The sequence below is a fragment of the Penaeus monodon genome, chromosome 6, assembly GCF_015228065.2.
Source record: "Penaeus monodon isolate SGIC_2016 chromosome 6, NSTDA_Pmon_1, whole genome shotgun sequence".
Taxonomy (NCBI): Eukaryota; Metazoa; Arthropoda; class Malacostraca; order Decapoda; family Penaeidae; genus Penaeus; species Penaeus monodon.
This window is the reverse complement of record NC_051391.1, coordinates 12,338,976-12,351,475: the sequence shown is the minus strand read 5'-3', so window position 1 is coordinate 12,351,475 and position 12,500 is coordinate 12,338,976. Positions and strand designations below refer to the sequence as shown.

Sequence of the window (12,500 nt, the reverse complement as noted above, 5' to 3'; positions counted from 1 at the left end):
GTGTCTGTCTGTCACCGACTCTTTCAGATGATCGACCAACTTCTTTTTATTACCCCTGTCCTGCCCAACCATTCTTGGCTTCCCACGTAACCAACTCCTGCGATAGTCGCCAGCTTTTCTCTTTAAAGCCTTAGTGCCACAATCTTTTTTTTTTTTCTTTTTTCGCAACAGGTTGGCAATAATATTCAAATTTTCCACTTCACGGAGTCTCTGAGTTGGCATAATCCTTCTTCTGTGGCAACTTTGGTGTAGGATGAGGAAAACATAGTATGTAGTCAATTGTGCATGCACTTTTGATCATACATATTTTAACTGGTACAGTTTTTTAAAACAAATATTGTATTTTATTTCCTTATATTGTTTAAAAGTGTGCTTCAGATTTCTGCCCAGAATACTGTGTAATGTTGTTGTTGCTAATATGTTGTTGAGATGGTTATGAAAATGTTATTACTGATACTAGTAGGAATAGAGAAATAGATAAATAAAAATCAAGGAAAAGGATAAACAGGTATGATAGATAAGACTAGTAATTGACTCCCTGTTGTCTCAGTACTTGTGAAGCCATCTGTGTGTAAACACAATAAGTAAACAAAATTCACAGTGGACATGACCATTGTTTTTGTCATCCTGGCATCATTGGATTAAATTGGTTGTGTTCCATTGAAATACAGTTTTGGTCTGTGATGGAAAGCCAACAGTCCTACATCCTACACAGAGATTGTTTACTGAGATTCACCTCTTAAAAACTGAATTTCTAAGAGTATTGTATCTTCATTTGTGTCTATTTAATTTTGGATAAATCTTAGTAGGTCCATCAATTCCCACAAAACTGGTATAGTGTGGGTTATGATGTGTACATGCATGAGCTGAAGTCTTGACTAAGCTCACAGCCTATCATGTGTTTTTATATGTTACCTATATATGATGCAGTATTTGTCATATCCAAAACAAGAGACTGACAAGGAGGAGGAAGGGAAAGGGGATTGAGGAAGAAGGAACAAGATTGGGGTAGGGGGAGAACTTGGTGGAGATGATTAGCTACTGTCTGATACTAATACATTACTACTAAAAATAATACTACCAATACCACTGCTAATTATGATGATAAGAATGAAATAATTACTATAATAATTATAGACATTGTTATAATAATAATAATAATAATAATAATAATAATAATAATGATGATAATAATCAGATGACATCTGTCATCTGATCATCACCATCAATTTCTTCCCCCACTCTATCTTGTCACCTCCCTTCCTTTTCCTTGCTCCCCATTCCCATCCCTCTTCTTGTTTATCTTTTACTTTGGATACAGGAAATGCTGCATGATTTATGAACACTGTCAAAATATATGCCATACTGTGACCGTAGTCAGACTTCTTCTCAAGAGCACTATCCAGTATAGTTTTAGTCTACTGATCAAATGCAATGTTATTAAGCCCAGATGCTGGGATATTTGAAGGGAAAAAAGACTAACAAGGGTCACCAGTTTTTTAAATATACAAGTATCTCTGGACTGCAATATCTTTACCTTGGTATGCTCAAGCTTCATGAGTCAGCAAAGTATATTAAGACTTATGTCAAGGACACATATGTATTACACAAATATTTGTTGGTTCAACCACACTCTATCATGGCAAAAAATACCAAGGTGAAAATTCTGAAGTAGTTTGTATTATTTATTATTTACAAGATACCTATAAATATCAAGATAGTTCGTAATTTCCTTTGATCTGTGATGGAAGGCTTACAGTGAAGTCCAGAGGTGGACATGTGGATGTGTTGTGTAGGTCAGTGGTGGATGCATGAATGTGGTGCAGCTATCAGTATTATTAGTTTTTTTTTCTTCTTTCTTTCTTTCTTTTCTGCCTTTAACTGTATAGCCATCCCATACTTCATGTCCCCCTCCCCCTCAAGCTAAACTGGCCAATATCACTGCTGTATTTTGTCATTGTTAATTAAGATATGTGGGAATAAGAATCAGAGATTTTTGTTAAAAAAGTAAATATCTGAAACTCTTTTCTTGTTTTCAGCAACATTAACTACGAGATTATTGTGATTGATGATGGGTCCCCAGATGGCACATTAGAAGTTGCAAAGAAGTTGCAGGAGATATATGGAGAAGACAGAATTGTAAGTTTGTTTTTGCAGAGAAAGACTGGCATATGGTCAGCCAATAGGAAATACTTGTTAGGAAATGTTAACATATAAGTATTTTGAATGTTGTTAATATATAGGTCATTGCAAAATACACATACAGTATATTGCACATCTTACATCATTACTACTTTTTGGAAGATGGATATGTGCTCTTGTTTCATGCCAATATTATCTGGGATAAGTGATGAAAAGATATTATATGCCACTATTTTTATATGGAAGAAAACAAATACATTGAAAAGTTAGTGTTATGTCAGGTTTGCCGATATTCAGATTTACCTTCCCCATAACAGGTTCTGCGGCCAAGAGCGAAGAAGCTAGGTCTTGGAACAGCATATATCCATGGCATAAAACATGCTACAGGAAACTATGTCATCATCATGGATGCTGATTTATCACACCATGTAAGAGAAAAGGAATAATGTTTCTATTGTTGTGCTGCAGATGTATTCTCGTTTTCTTTGATACCCACCTTATTTGGGTTCCTCTTGTTTTGCTGATTATCAATTTTTCTTCATGTTTTTAATGTTTATTAACTTAGTCATGACTAAATGTAGGAAGCTGATTTAAGCCTAGGATAGTGCTAAATACAGAAATGTGCTCTTGTGATGTCAAAGTATTTCTACCAAAAGAGTTTAGTGAATGTGTCTGTGACTGTGTGTCTACGTATTCACCCATTCTTTTTCACGTTCCAAAATATCTTACTTACCCTTTCTTCTGTATCTTTCCAGCCCAAGTTCATCCCTGAGTTCATCAAGAAGCAGAAGGAGGGCAACTATGACGTTGTGTCAGGCACGCGGTATGTGGGGGATGGGGGTGTGTATGGATGGGACCTGAAGCGCAAGATTATCAGCCGTGGAGCCAACTACGTTACACAGGTCCTCCTCAGACCTGGGGCATCAGACCTAACTGGATCTTTCAGGTAACTACCAAATGCCAAGTGCTTACTAGTGGTTAATTTTTTTTGTTTTTTAGGATTCCCATAACCACTTGACTGTGATGTCACTCAACTCTGTATCATTTTATCATCATTCCTGTTGCCTGATCTTAACACCAAGCCAGATAGTGTCTTGGTATTGATTTGGCTTGAAGGTCTGACAAGAGACTTGTTTGTTATTAATAAATTCTGAGATCTTTTATAAGTTTATAGGTCCAGGAGAATCCCATTTATGATTTTTGAATTTTGAGGTTGCCATTTTGTTACATTATATTTTAGAGGTTAGCTGTTGGTGTTTAGGAGAAAAAGAATTTTTACCCTATGAGGGTAGAGATCTTTAATTGTTGTTATTATTATTATTACAGTTGCTATTAGTAAAAATATTACTATTAGTATTATTATTCCTATTATTATTATTCATTAGTTACATGGACCAGAAAAATGGAACAAATAAAAATTCAATGAATAGTGATAAACAATATTCCATAGGAATACAATATAAAAGGGTGTAGTGTGGACAGCAACTGGAATATCCTTTGGTTTGCCCATGCATATAGTTTATATGCATGTTCTTGAAATAATACTAAAGAGAGTAATACCAACATTTTTATTAAAGAAAAGTTAGTACAGAGGAGAAATGTAAACATCAGATGTTGTGAGATATGCTTTAGCTAATATTACAAATAACACACAAGTTTGGAGGGGTGGCTACCAGCAGATGGCAGAAACAATGAGAATGAAGGTTAGGCTCTGCACATATAAATGGGAGATGGTTGTTATCTTCATTTTCAACCATGTTTCTTGTACAGGAATTAGGATTAGTGGAGTTGGATGAGTGAGGAATGTCATGCACTCTATGTTTGATATGACATGGATTAGAAAAAGAATGAAGGGTCGTCTGCTTTCTATCTTTTGCATTTCAAATCCTCAAGGCCTGATTCAGTGTTTATACTGGGATACAGATGCCTACTAGTCTATATCTCTGCCAAGAGCTTGCTGAAAGTTGTCAGAATAGCTGAGAATTACTTGGATATTCTGATATTTTAAAAAATTAATTGTAAATTAATATCCTGATGCTTCCCTTTAGTATTCAGTATCACCTGCATTTTCGCTGCTTTTATTACTTTTTATTATATCCTTTTTATCAAACATCAATGCACGTGCTTGAATCAGTCAATCCATTAACGAGTCCAGTAAGGAAATCAACATCTACACTTAACAGTGCCTATGGTTCACTGGTGCAGTGGCATCAACCTGTTTCAGATGCTGGGAAGAAGACCTGTATTGTTCACACACACTGTAGATCTCGTTAGCAATGTGCACAATTTTTTTTTTTTTTTTTGTTACATGCTCACATATTCTGGAATTCTTGTCCCTATTTTATTTTTATTTTATTTTAAAATGTATCTTCTCTTAATGCTTGTTTCACAATAGTTATGCATTTGGATAAACTTTCGGTAGCAAACAACAAAAAAGTGAAACAATTTAGCAATGCGTCCACAAAATGTCAGTGACAAATAGTGTTAAATTATTAATATTTGGGTGCCCAATAATGGGGATCCCCTGTGCTATTAGTTATGATTATATATATTTCTAAAGATTTGATCTTTGCACAGAGTTATTTCTTTTCACTCGTTTTATTCGTACTCTGACATCAGTACATACACATAGTGTGGGTTTTATATTTCTATGAAGTATTTGCAACTACATTATTTTGGAACATCATTCCATAATAAGGATGTTAAATTTCCTTGTTTTTCACATAATTGATTTGATGTTTGATTTTTTTTATCTACCTCTTTTCTCATTTCTTTCTTTGTTCAGCATGAAATTATGAATAATCCCAAGGTGAGCCACATACACCATATCATCACATGTTTCTTAGGTTTTTTGAAAGGCATTCATCAAAATTTCATTGCAGGCTTTATCGCAAGGATGTGCTGCAGAAGCTGGTGGAGTCTTGTGTGAGCAAGGGCTATGTCTTCCAAATGGAGATGATCATTCGGGCACGGCAATTTGGCTACACTGTTGGAGAGGTAAGAAGCGCTGTTTGCTGAAATAGTGAGGATAGAGAAGAGGGATAGCTGCCATTTATTTATGATGGCAGAAATGGGCCACACACATGCATGAGTCTCATATCCTTAGTGAAAGAAAACAGGAAATTAAATGCTATCAAAGAGATATTTGTTTCTAGTTCATCATTTACAGATAACATTTCACTTATCATTTATTTACATATTCCTTTTTCAGGTTCCTATCAGCTTTGTTGACCGCGTGTATGGCGAGAGTAAGCTTGGAGGATCAGAAATTATTGGTTTTGTCAAAGGACTCCTCTACCTTTTTGCCACAACTTAAGCAGGATGGTAATGGAATGGCATGGACTGAGATGGAATTGCAGTATTAATGGAAATGGCAACAAGGAAGGACTTGTACTTATAGGAGTGGAAGCTCTAGGGAGAAGATGGAGGACCTTCATTTTTGAAGTGGATTTTCATAAAGAGTATGTCTGGGTGATAGGAGGATGAAAGTGGTCTTTGCTTCATTGTTTTGGAGAGATATTTATGTATGTGTATGTGTAGAAGTATATGTGATGTGTGTTTTCTCAAATGAAATTATTTTGATACAGAGTTTAGGGATAGATCTGGTGCCTTTTGAACTTGATGTGTATTTCTGTTACTGACAGACAAGGTGTGTGTTTTTTACATTTTTATAGCAAAGTACTATAGCTATATGTAAAAAAAATTAACATTCCAATATGAATACTCCTTAGGGTATCAGTTACTGATATTATCCATGTTCTGAAAAATACTTTGCAGCTACATGTTGATGTCACTTGTTTTAATGTTGAATCATACTTGTTATAAATAAATATTAAATGCATCTAAATGTTATCTCTATACCCATTACTGTTTTGTGAAAGTAGTTGGTAGACTCTATTCTTTTATTTATTGGTAGTAAAGTGAAATATGAAGATAGAAGTAAAGGGCATAAGAAAAAAGTTATGACAGAGAATATAAGAAAATTTTGAAAAGAAATATCCAAGGATGATTTTCTTTTGGAAATAATGACAACAATGATAATTATAATAACTATAATAATACTGCCCGTAACTACAAATCACTCACAATAATTATAATAAAAGGAACACAGTAACATAGATAATTGAAACCATGACAATAAAAAAAAATTATGATAAAAAGTTCTAGTTTGGAATAATAGGTTAAAGTAGTGAAACAAAGTGCAATATAATAGGGAAGAAAGGATGCTACTATATAGGAAAATAAACTTATTTTATTTACTTCTTTACTTGCTTTATTTATTCATTGATTGTATATTTCTAAATAATATTGTGTTGATTCCCACTTTTTACTTTGAATTTTATTATAGGAAGACAAGGGTGGAAGAGACAACACACATGAACATGTTATGTTTTTGCTAAGGTGTAAGAAAAAAAAATATTTGCATTTTCATGGTAATCAATAAGGATTCTGTGGTTCTTCCAAGGCTGATACATACATACAAGCACATACACTCTTACATTAATTTATATGAAAGCAGGTCACAGTAATAACAAAGAATAATACACACACTTTTAATCTCCAAAATCAAACAGACTGCACCTTGGAGTAAGTTCATACCCCTGTTCAAACATTAACCACAGCTCAATACGCATCTAACATTCTTTGCTTAATTGATAGATCATTAAAAAAAATTCAAGGGTTGTTCAAGAAGGATTCCAAGGTTTCTTCCAAGGTTTATATACACATTCTTGCATTTACAATTTATAAATAAATCAGTAAATCATTATCAGCAAGTCATTCATACTGTATTGGTCCTAGACCATTACTGAGGGGTTGTTCATTCTTGAGTATTCTATAATTCTCAGTTTCTTAATTTTTTTCCAAATTCATTGTTCAAAATCAGCCATTTCTTTCTTGAATGCTAAGTTAGGCTTTCTAAAAAAAAAAAAATCTAAATTGATCATTTTCTTAAATCCCAAATTGGTCCTTCTATCTTAAATATTCTAAATGTCACTCTTTCTTGAATACTACGAATCAGTCGTTCTTTCTTGAATACCCAAAACTGGTCACCCCTTCACGAATTTTCTACAGCGATCATTTTTGATCATTTTTATTGAATATTCCAAATCAATAACTCTTTCTTGAATCTAAACTGGTCATTCAGTGTAAATGTTCAATATTCCAAATTAATAAGTTTTTTTTTTAATCCAAAATTGGTTTTCCTTGATATTCTAAAGTGGTTCATAGTTACAACACAATTAATGGAATAATTGTTTGATTAATATATAAATCTATATATCTAAATTGTTAATTAAGACTGTTGATTGACTGACATTATGGTTACAAGAAACAAGGAAACAATTAAAAGTCACACTAAAAATGGACAACAGCATTCAAGAGTACCTAAGTGACATTTTCTTTTCCTTTCTTTCTTTGAAGGCAGAGATGCATTAGAATTTGACAGCTGACTTTTGATAGGTTGACAGGTTGGTGATAATAATTTCCTGGTTGTTCTGAATTACAACCAGTTACTTGGACATCTTACATTCAGCCAGTCATTACCAGCCTCTCTAGTGCATCTATGCCATCAATAAGAAAACATGAATAGAGGATAATTCAGTGCTAAGAATACATTATCAATCTTTGTGAGGACTGAAAATACATTGATCCTTTGATCTTTTAGAATCAACCTTCAGTGCAAACAAGAATCCTGTTTTTCCTTTCATCTTAAAGAATTTCACTGAAGCCATCTCTCACCTAGTGTTAAACTTCATTGAGGTATGGAGAACCCCCTCTTGCTGCTGTTGGTGTGATAAGGAATAACAAGGCTTGCGTTAGTTAATGATTCCTAAACACAACGATGTACAGGAAAAAAGGGTGATATAGTTTGATAAAAAGTATGGTAGAAACTCTGAGTTCCTTTTAGCATTATCATAATCTAAATTTATCAGAAGTAAAACACATAATACTAACTTCTTATTTGCTCATAATACTGGAGAGCACATTTATACAGGTAAGCATACTGCCTCTGTGCGGAAACAAACAACACTTAATGGGTATCTATAGCAAATGTATATTTATGTCATGTATGCTATCTTTGCAGTATATACATATATCAGACTCTGAGATCCTCCCATCTTTATCCATCCAACCCCCACCCTTATCGATAACATTATCCATCACCTCATTACCCACCCAGATCCCACCTTCTACCCACCCTTAACACCTTCCCACCACCCCCGTTCCACCCCGAGCCCTACCTGCGTCTGCACCATGTTCATCCTGCATTTCCTCATTCTTAACACGCACTCGTAGACATCGACGGAGTTCCCTTCATCCATCTCCTCCATGATGTTGTGGAGGCCTATGAAGGTACCTGTGCGACCCACGCCGGCGCTGGAGGCAGTGGAGTTGCTTTTAGTGGATTGAGAAGGTCGGAGGCCGTTGGGGCGGCATGAAGGAAGTGACGAGAGAAGGGGAGCGGAGGAAGGGAAGGGATGAAGTTTGGAGTGGAGTTTGGAAGAGTGGAGTGTGGTGAAGAAATGAAGGGAGATGAGGGAGTGGAGGGAGGTCGAAGGAGGTGGAGTGTCGTGTCGAAATGGAGGGGATGGTGGGAGTGGAGTGTGGTTAGTGGAGGGGGACGTAAAGAGTGGAGTTTGGCAAGGGAGTGGAGGGGAAGCAGGGGTATGAAGTGTGGCGAGAGAGTGGTGTGGAGACGTGATTGAGTGTGTATGGCAATCCTTAAATCTTCTCTCTCTCTCTCTCTCTCTCTCTCTCTCTCTCTCTCTCTCTCTCTCTCTCTCCCTCTCTCTCTCTCCTCTCTCTCTCTCTCCTCTCTCTCTCTCTCCTCTCTCTCTCTCTCTCTCTCCTCTCTCTCTCCTCTCCTCTTCTCTCTCTCTCCTCTCCTCTCTCTCTCCTCTCCTCTCCTCTCTCTCTCCTCTCTCTCCCTCTCTCTCCCTCTCTCTCTCTCTCTCCTCTCTCTCTCCCTCTCTCTTCCCCCCCTTTTCTCTCTTTTCTCTCTCCCCCTCTCTCCTCTCCTCTCCCCTCCCCCCTCTCTCTCTCCCCCTCTCTCCCTCTCTCCCCTCTCTCTCCTCTCTCTCTCTCTCTCTCTCTCTCTCTCTCTCTCTCTCTCCCTCCCCCTCTCTCTCGCCTCTCCTCTCTCCCTCTCTCTCTCTCTGCTCTCTCTTTTCCCTCTCTCTCTCTCCCCCTCTCTCTCCCCCCCCCCCTCTCCCTCTCCTACCTTCACCTTTCCTTCCCCCACTCCCTCCCCTCTCCGCATCGCCAACTTACCCGCCTATCCCCACGCTCATGTCCCCGCCCATCTCCACCCCCCAGCCCCCGCCCATCCCTGAGTCCTCACCTGCAGTGGACGACCACGTGGAAATCCCCGAGAGCGAAGACGGGCCTCACCGCCGCCACGAAGGAGACGAGGTCGTTGGGCGACGCCGGGCACCCCATGTCAGGCCAGTCCACGAATTGGTACTGGAGGCAGCTGCGTTGGTCGTCTCCCTGGGGTGCACAGCGGGGAGAGAGGGAAAGAGGAAGAGGGAGGGGGAGGGAGAGGGGGAGGGGGAGGGGGAGGGAGAGGGGGGTGGGGGGAAGGGAGAGGGGAGAGAGAGAGAGAGAGAGAGAGAGAGAGAGAGAGAGAGAGAGAGAGAGAGAGAGAGAGAGAGGGGGGGGGGAGAGGGAGAGAGAGAGAGAGAGAGAGAGAGAGACAGACAGACAGACAGACAGAGGCAGGCAGACATATTAGAACTGAGTAATGATTATGACAATGAATAGGTAAGTAATTGGATAAATAAACGAACAAATGTATAAATGGATAAAGCGTTGGTGCTTGGGTGTTCCTTCGTTGAAACATAAATGAATAAAAAAGTTGCAACCGCCTCACAAAAAACGAATCAATAAAATGTCAATAAAAAACAATCGAAAAGAAAAATCACAGAAAAAGACTGTCACGTAACTAAATAAGCCAGTTAAACCCTCATCTCCACATTTCGAAAAACTAAAACGTATTCAAATAAACCAAGTCACCAAACCCCCACCTTCATAATACGAAAAGCTAAAACGTATCCAAACAAACCAAGTCATCATCCCCCCCCCCCACCTTCATAATACGAAAAGCTAAAACGTATCCAAACAAACCAAGTCATCGCCGCCCCAACCTTCATAATACGAAAAGCTAAAACGTATCCAAACAAACCAAGTCAACACCCTCCCGCCCCAACCTTCATAATACGAAAAGCTAAAACGTATCCAAACAAACCAAGTCAACAAAGCCTCACCTTCATAATCTGAATCCTGCGCACGATATAACCGTTCTTGGTGGACTCCTTCGTGGTGCAGACGATGAGGTCCTCGCGAGTGAAGCAAAATGGCGCTTCCTTCACGTGCGGCCAGTATTTGCTGCATTTATTCTGAGGATTTGAATGATTATTATCTATTATTATCATTATTATTTATTATTATTATTATTTATCGTTATTATTATTATTTATCGTTATTATTATTATTATTATTATTATTATTATTATTATTATTATTATTATTATCATCATCATCATCATCACCATCATAATTCTCATTATTATTATTATTATTATCATTGTCATCATTGTTATTTCTTCCTTTCATTTCTACATCCTACACCTTCGTTCTTGCCTTCCCCTTTCTTCCTTCACTCTTTCCTCCCTCTATCTCATCTTCCTCGACCTCCTTTCTTCCTTTATATATTCCTTTTCTGACTCCCTTTTTCCTTCTTTCTCCAAATCCTCCCTCTTTACTTCCTTCCTTCATTCCTATGGTTCTTTCTCCGTCTCTTCTTTCATTCCTTCTTCCACCTCTCATTTCCTCCCTGCCACCATCTCTTACTCCTTTCTTACTCCGTCCCTCACTCCCTCTTTTTCTCTGTTTCTCCCCTCTTCTGTCTCTCCTTTCTTCCATATCTACCTGTCTTCTTTCTTCTGTCTCTCTTCTCCTTCACATCTCCCTTCCTCCATCTCTCTCCTCTATCCTTCCTCCTTTCGTCTCTCCCTCCCTCTCTTCCGTTATCTCTCATTCCTTCATCCCTGTCTCTCCCTTCCTTCCTTCCACTGTCTCTAGTTTTCTCCATCTATTCCTTTATCAATCTCTCTCTTCTGTTTCTTCTTTCCTCCATAGAGCTTCTACCCTTCCTCCATCTCTCATCCCTTCCTTCTTTCCCTGTCATCCTTCTTCTATCTCTGGATTCTTCCTTCTTTCCCTTACACCTTTCCGTTATCTTTCATTCCCTCTTTTCGCCGTGTCTCCCTTCTTCCCTTCTCTCCCTTTCTCCCTTCCATTATATCCCCATTCCCTCCTTTCGCCGTCTCTCCTTCCCTCCCTTCCATTAATCCCCATTCCCTCCTTTCGCCGTGTCTCCCTTCTTCCCTTCTCTCCCTTTCTCCTTCTCTCCGCCCACCTCTCATTACTCCCACTGGCCATCATCCCTCCTTGAATACAGGTCGCAGGCGGTGCTCCCTTACATGTCTTCGGTGTACCTTGGCACTCACCATCGTTCCCTCATTGCAGCTCGTGACCATAATGATGACGTAGACATTCTGTTCCCAAATCATCCGCCAAAAGTCTTGCAGTGTCGACTTCTTCGGGCCTTGCGTGGCGATGAATCTCTTTTTCTTGGTAAAACTCTGGGGGAGAGAGAGAAAAAAAAAGAAGGAAAAAAAAAAAGGAAAACAAGAGGATGAAGAAAAGAAGGAACGAGGGATACATTATAAGAGAGAAGAAAAAAAAAACGGAAAAAAAAAGAAAAAGAGGGTGAAAAAAAGAAGGAACGAAGGATAAATCATGAGAAAAAAAAATGCAAAGGGAAAAGATGAAAGAGATGAAAACAAGGGAACGAAAGATCAGGAAAAAATAAATAAAAAATAGAAGTCGGATTTGGCGGGGAAAATATACAGTGGATTCTAGAACGTAAGAAGGGAATAAAGAAAAAAAAGAAAGAAAGAAAGAAAAAGAAAAGCGAAAGGTTTAATCAGGAAAAAAAAGAAGTTTGGTCGAATTTGGCGGGAAAATTATATTGGAGTTTTCACATACAGTATATATATACATGGATAGATCCAAGGTTTATATAAGTACTTATATAGACCTTTGATGCATGTGCACACGTGAACTTACATGTACGTATGACGCGTTGATGTAGTCGCTGTATGGGTCGTCGTCATATCGTTCCAGAAGCACTCGGGTTTTGTCAACTTGTTTTGAAAATAAAGAACATGAATTCTCAGTGACTGTTGTATTGATACTGACGATGGGAGTCATGAATGTAACAATCATTATTTTTTAGATATTTGTCATTTAGTGATGTCAGTTACACTGTAATCATGCAAATGATAATGATA

The 12,500-nt window shown here is 38.0% G+C and overlaps 2 protein-coding genes across 2 annotated transcripts in view; one reads left to right on the top strand and one right to left on the bottom strand.

The window, feature by feature from the left end:
• The window catches only part of LOC119574225 (dolichol-phosphate mannosyltransferase subunit 1), a 6,524-nt gene extending 540 nt beyond the window's left edge, over positions 1–5,984 (top strand). The window contains exons 2-6 of the mRNA XM_037921375.1: positions 2,040–2,139; positions 2,460–2,570; positions 2,898–3,088; positions 5,025–5,139; positions 5,354–5,984. Of these exons, the coding sequence (XP_037777303.1) occupies positions 2,040–2,139; positions 2,460–2,570; positions 2,898–3,088; positions 5,025–5,139; positions 5,354–5,458 (622 nt within the window). The 3' untranslated portion in view covers positions 5,459–5,984. The remainder of the gene's footprint in view (positions 1–2,039; positions 2,140–2,459; positions 2,571–2,897; positions 3,089–5,024; positions 5,140–5,353) is intronic.
• Positions 5,985–7,843: 1,859 nt separating this feature from the next.
• Positions 7,844–12,500, bottom strand: part of LOC119573864 (receptor-type tyrosine-protein phosphatase alpha-like) — an 11,464-nt gene continuing 6,807 nt past the window's right edge. The window contains exons 8-14 of the mRNA XM_037920970.1: positions 12,277–12,353; positions 11,655–11,789; positions 10,410–10,541; positions 9,485–9,633; positions 8,385–8,520; positions 8,098–8,152; positions 7,844–7,925 (exon numbers count right to left, since the gene is read on the bottom strand). Of these exons, the coding sequence (XP_037776898.1) occupies positions 7,888–7,925; positions 8,098–8,152; positions 8,385–8,520; positions 9,485–9,633; positions 10,410–10,541; positions 11,655–11,789; positions 12,277–12,353 (722 nt within the window). The 3' untranslated portion in view covers positions 7,844–7,887. The remainder of the gene's footprint in view (positions 7,926–8,097; positions 8,153–8,384; positions 8,521–9,484; positions 9,634–10,409; positions 10,542–11,654; positions 11,790–12,276; positions 12,354–12,500) is intronic.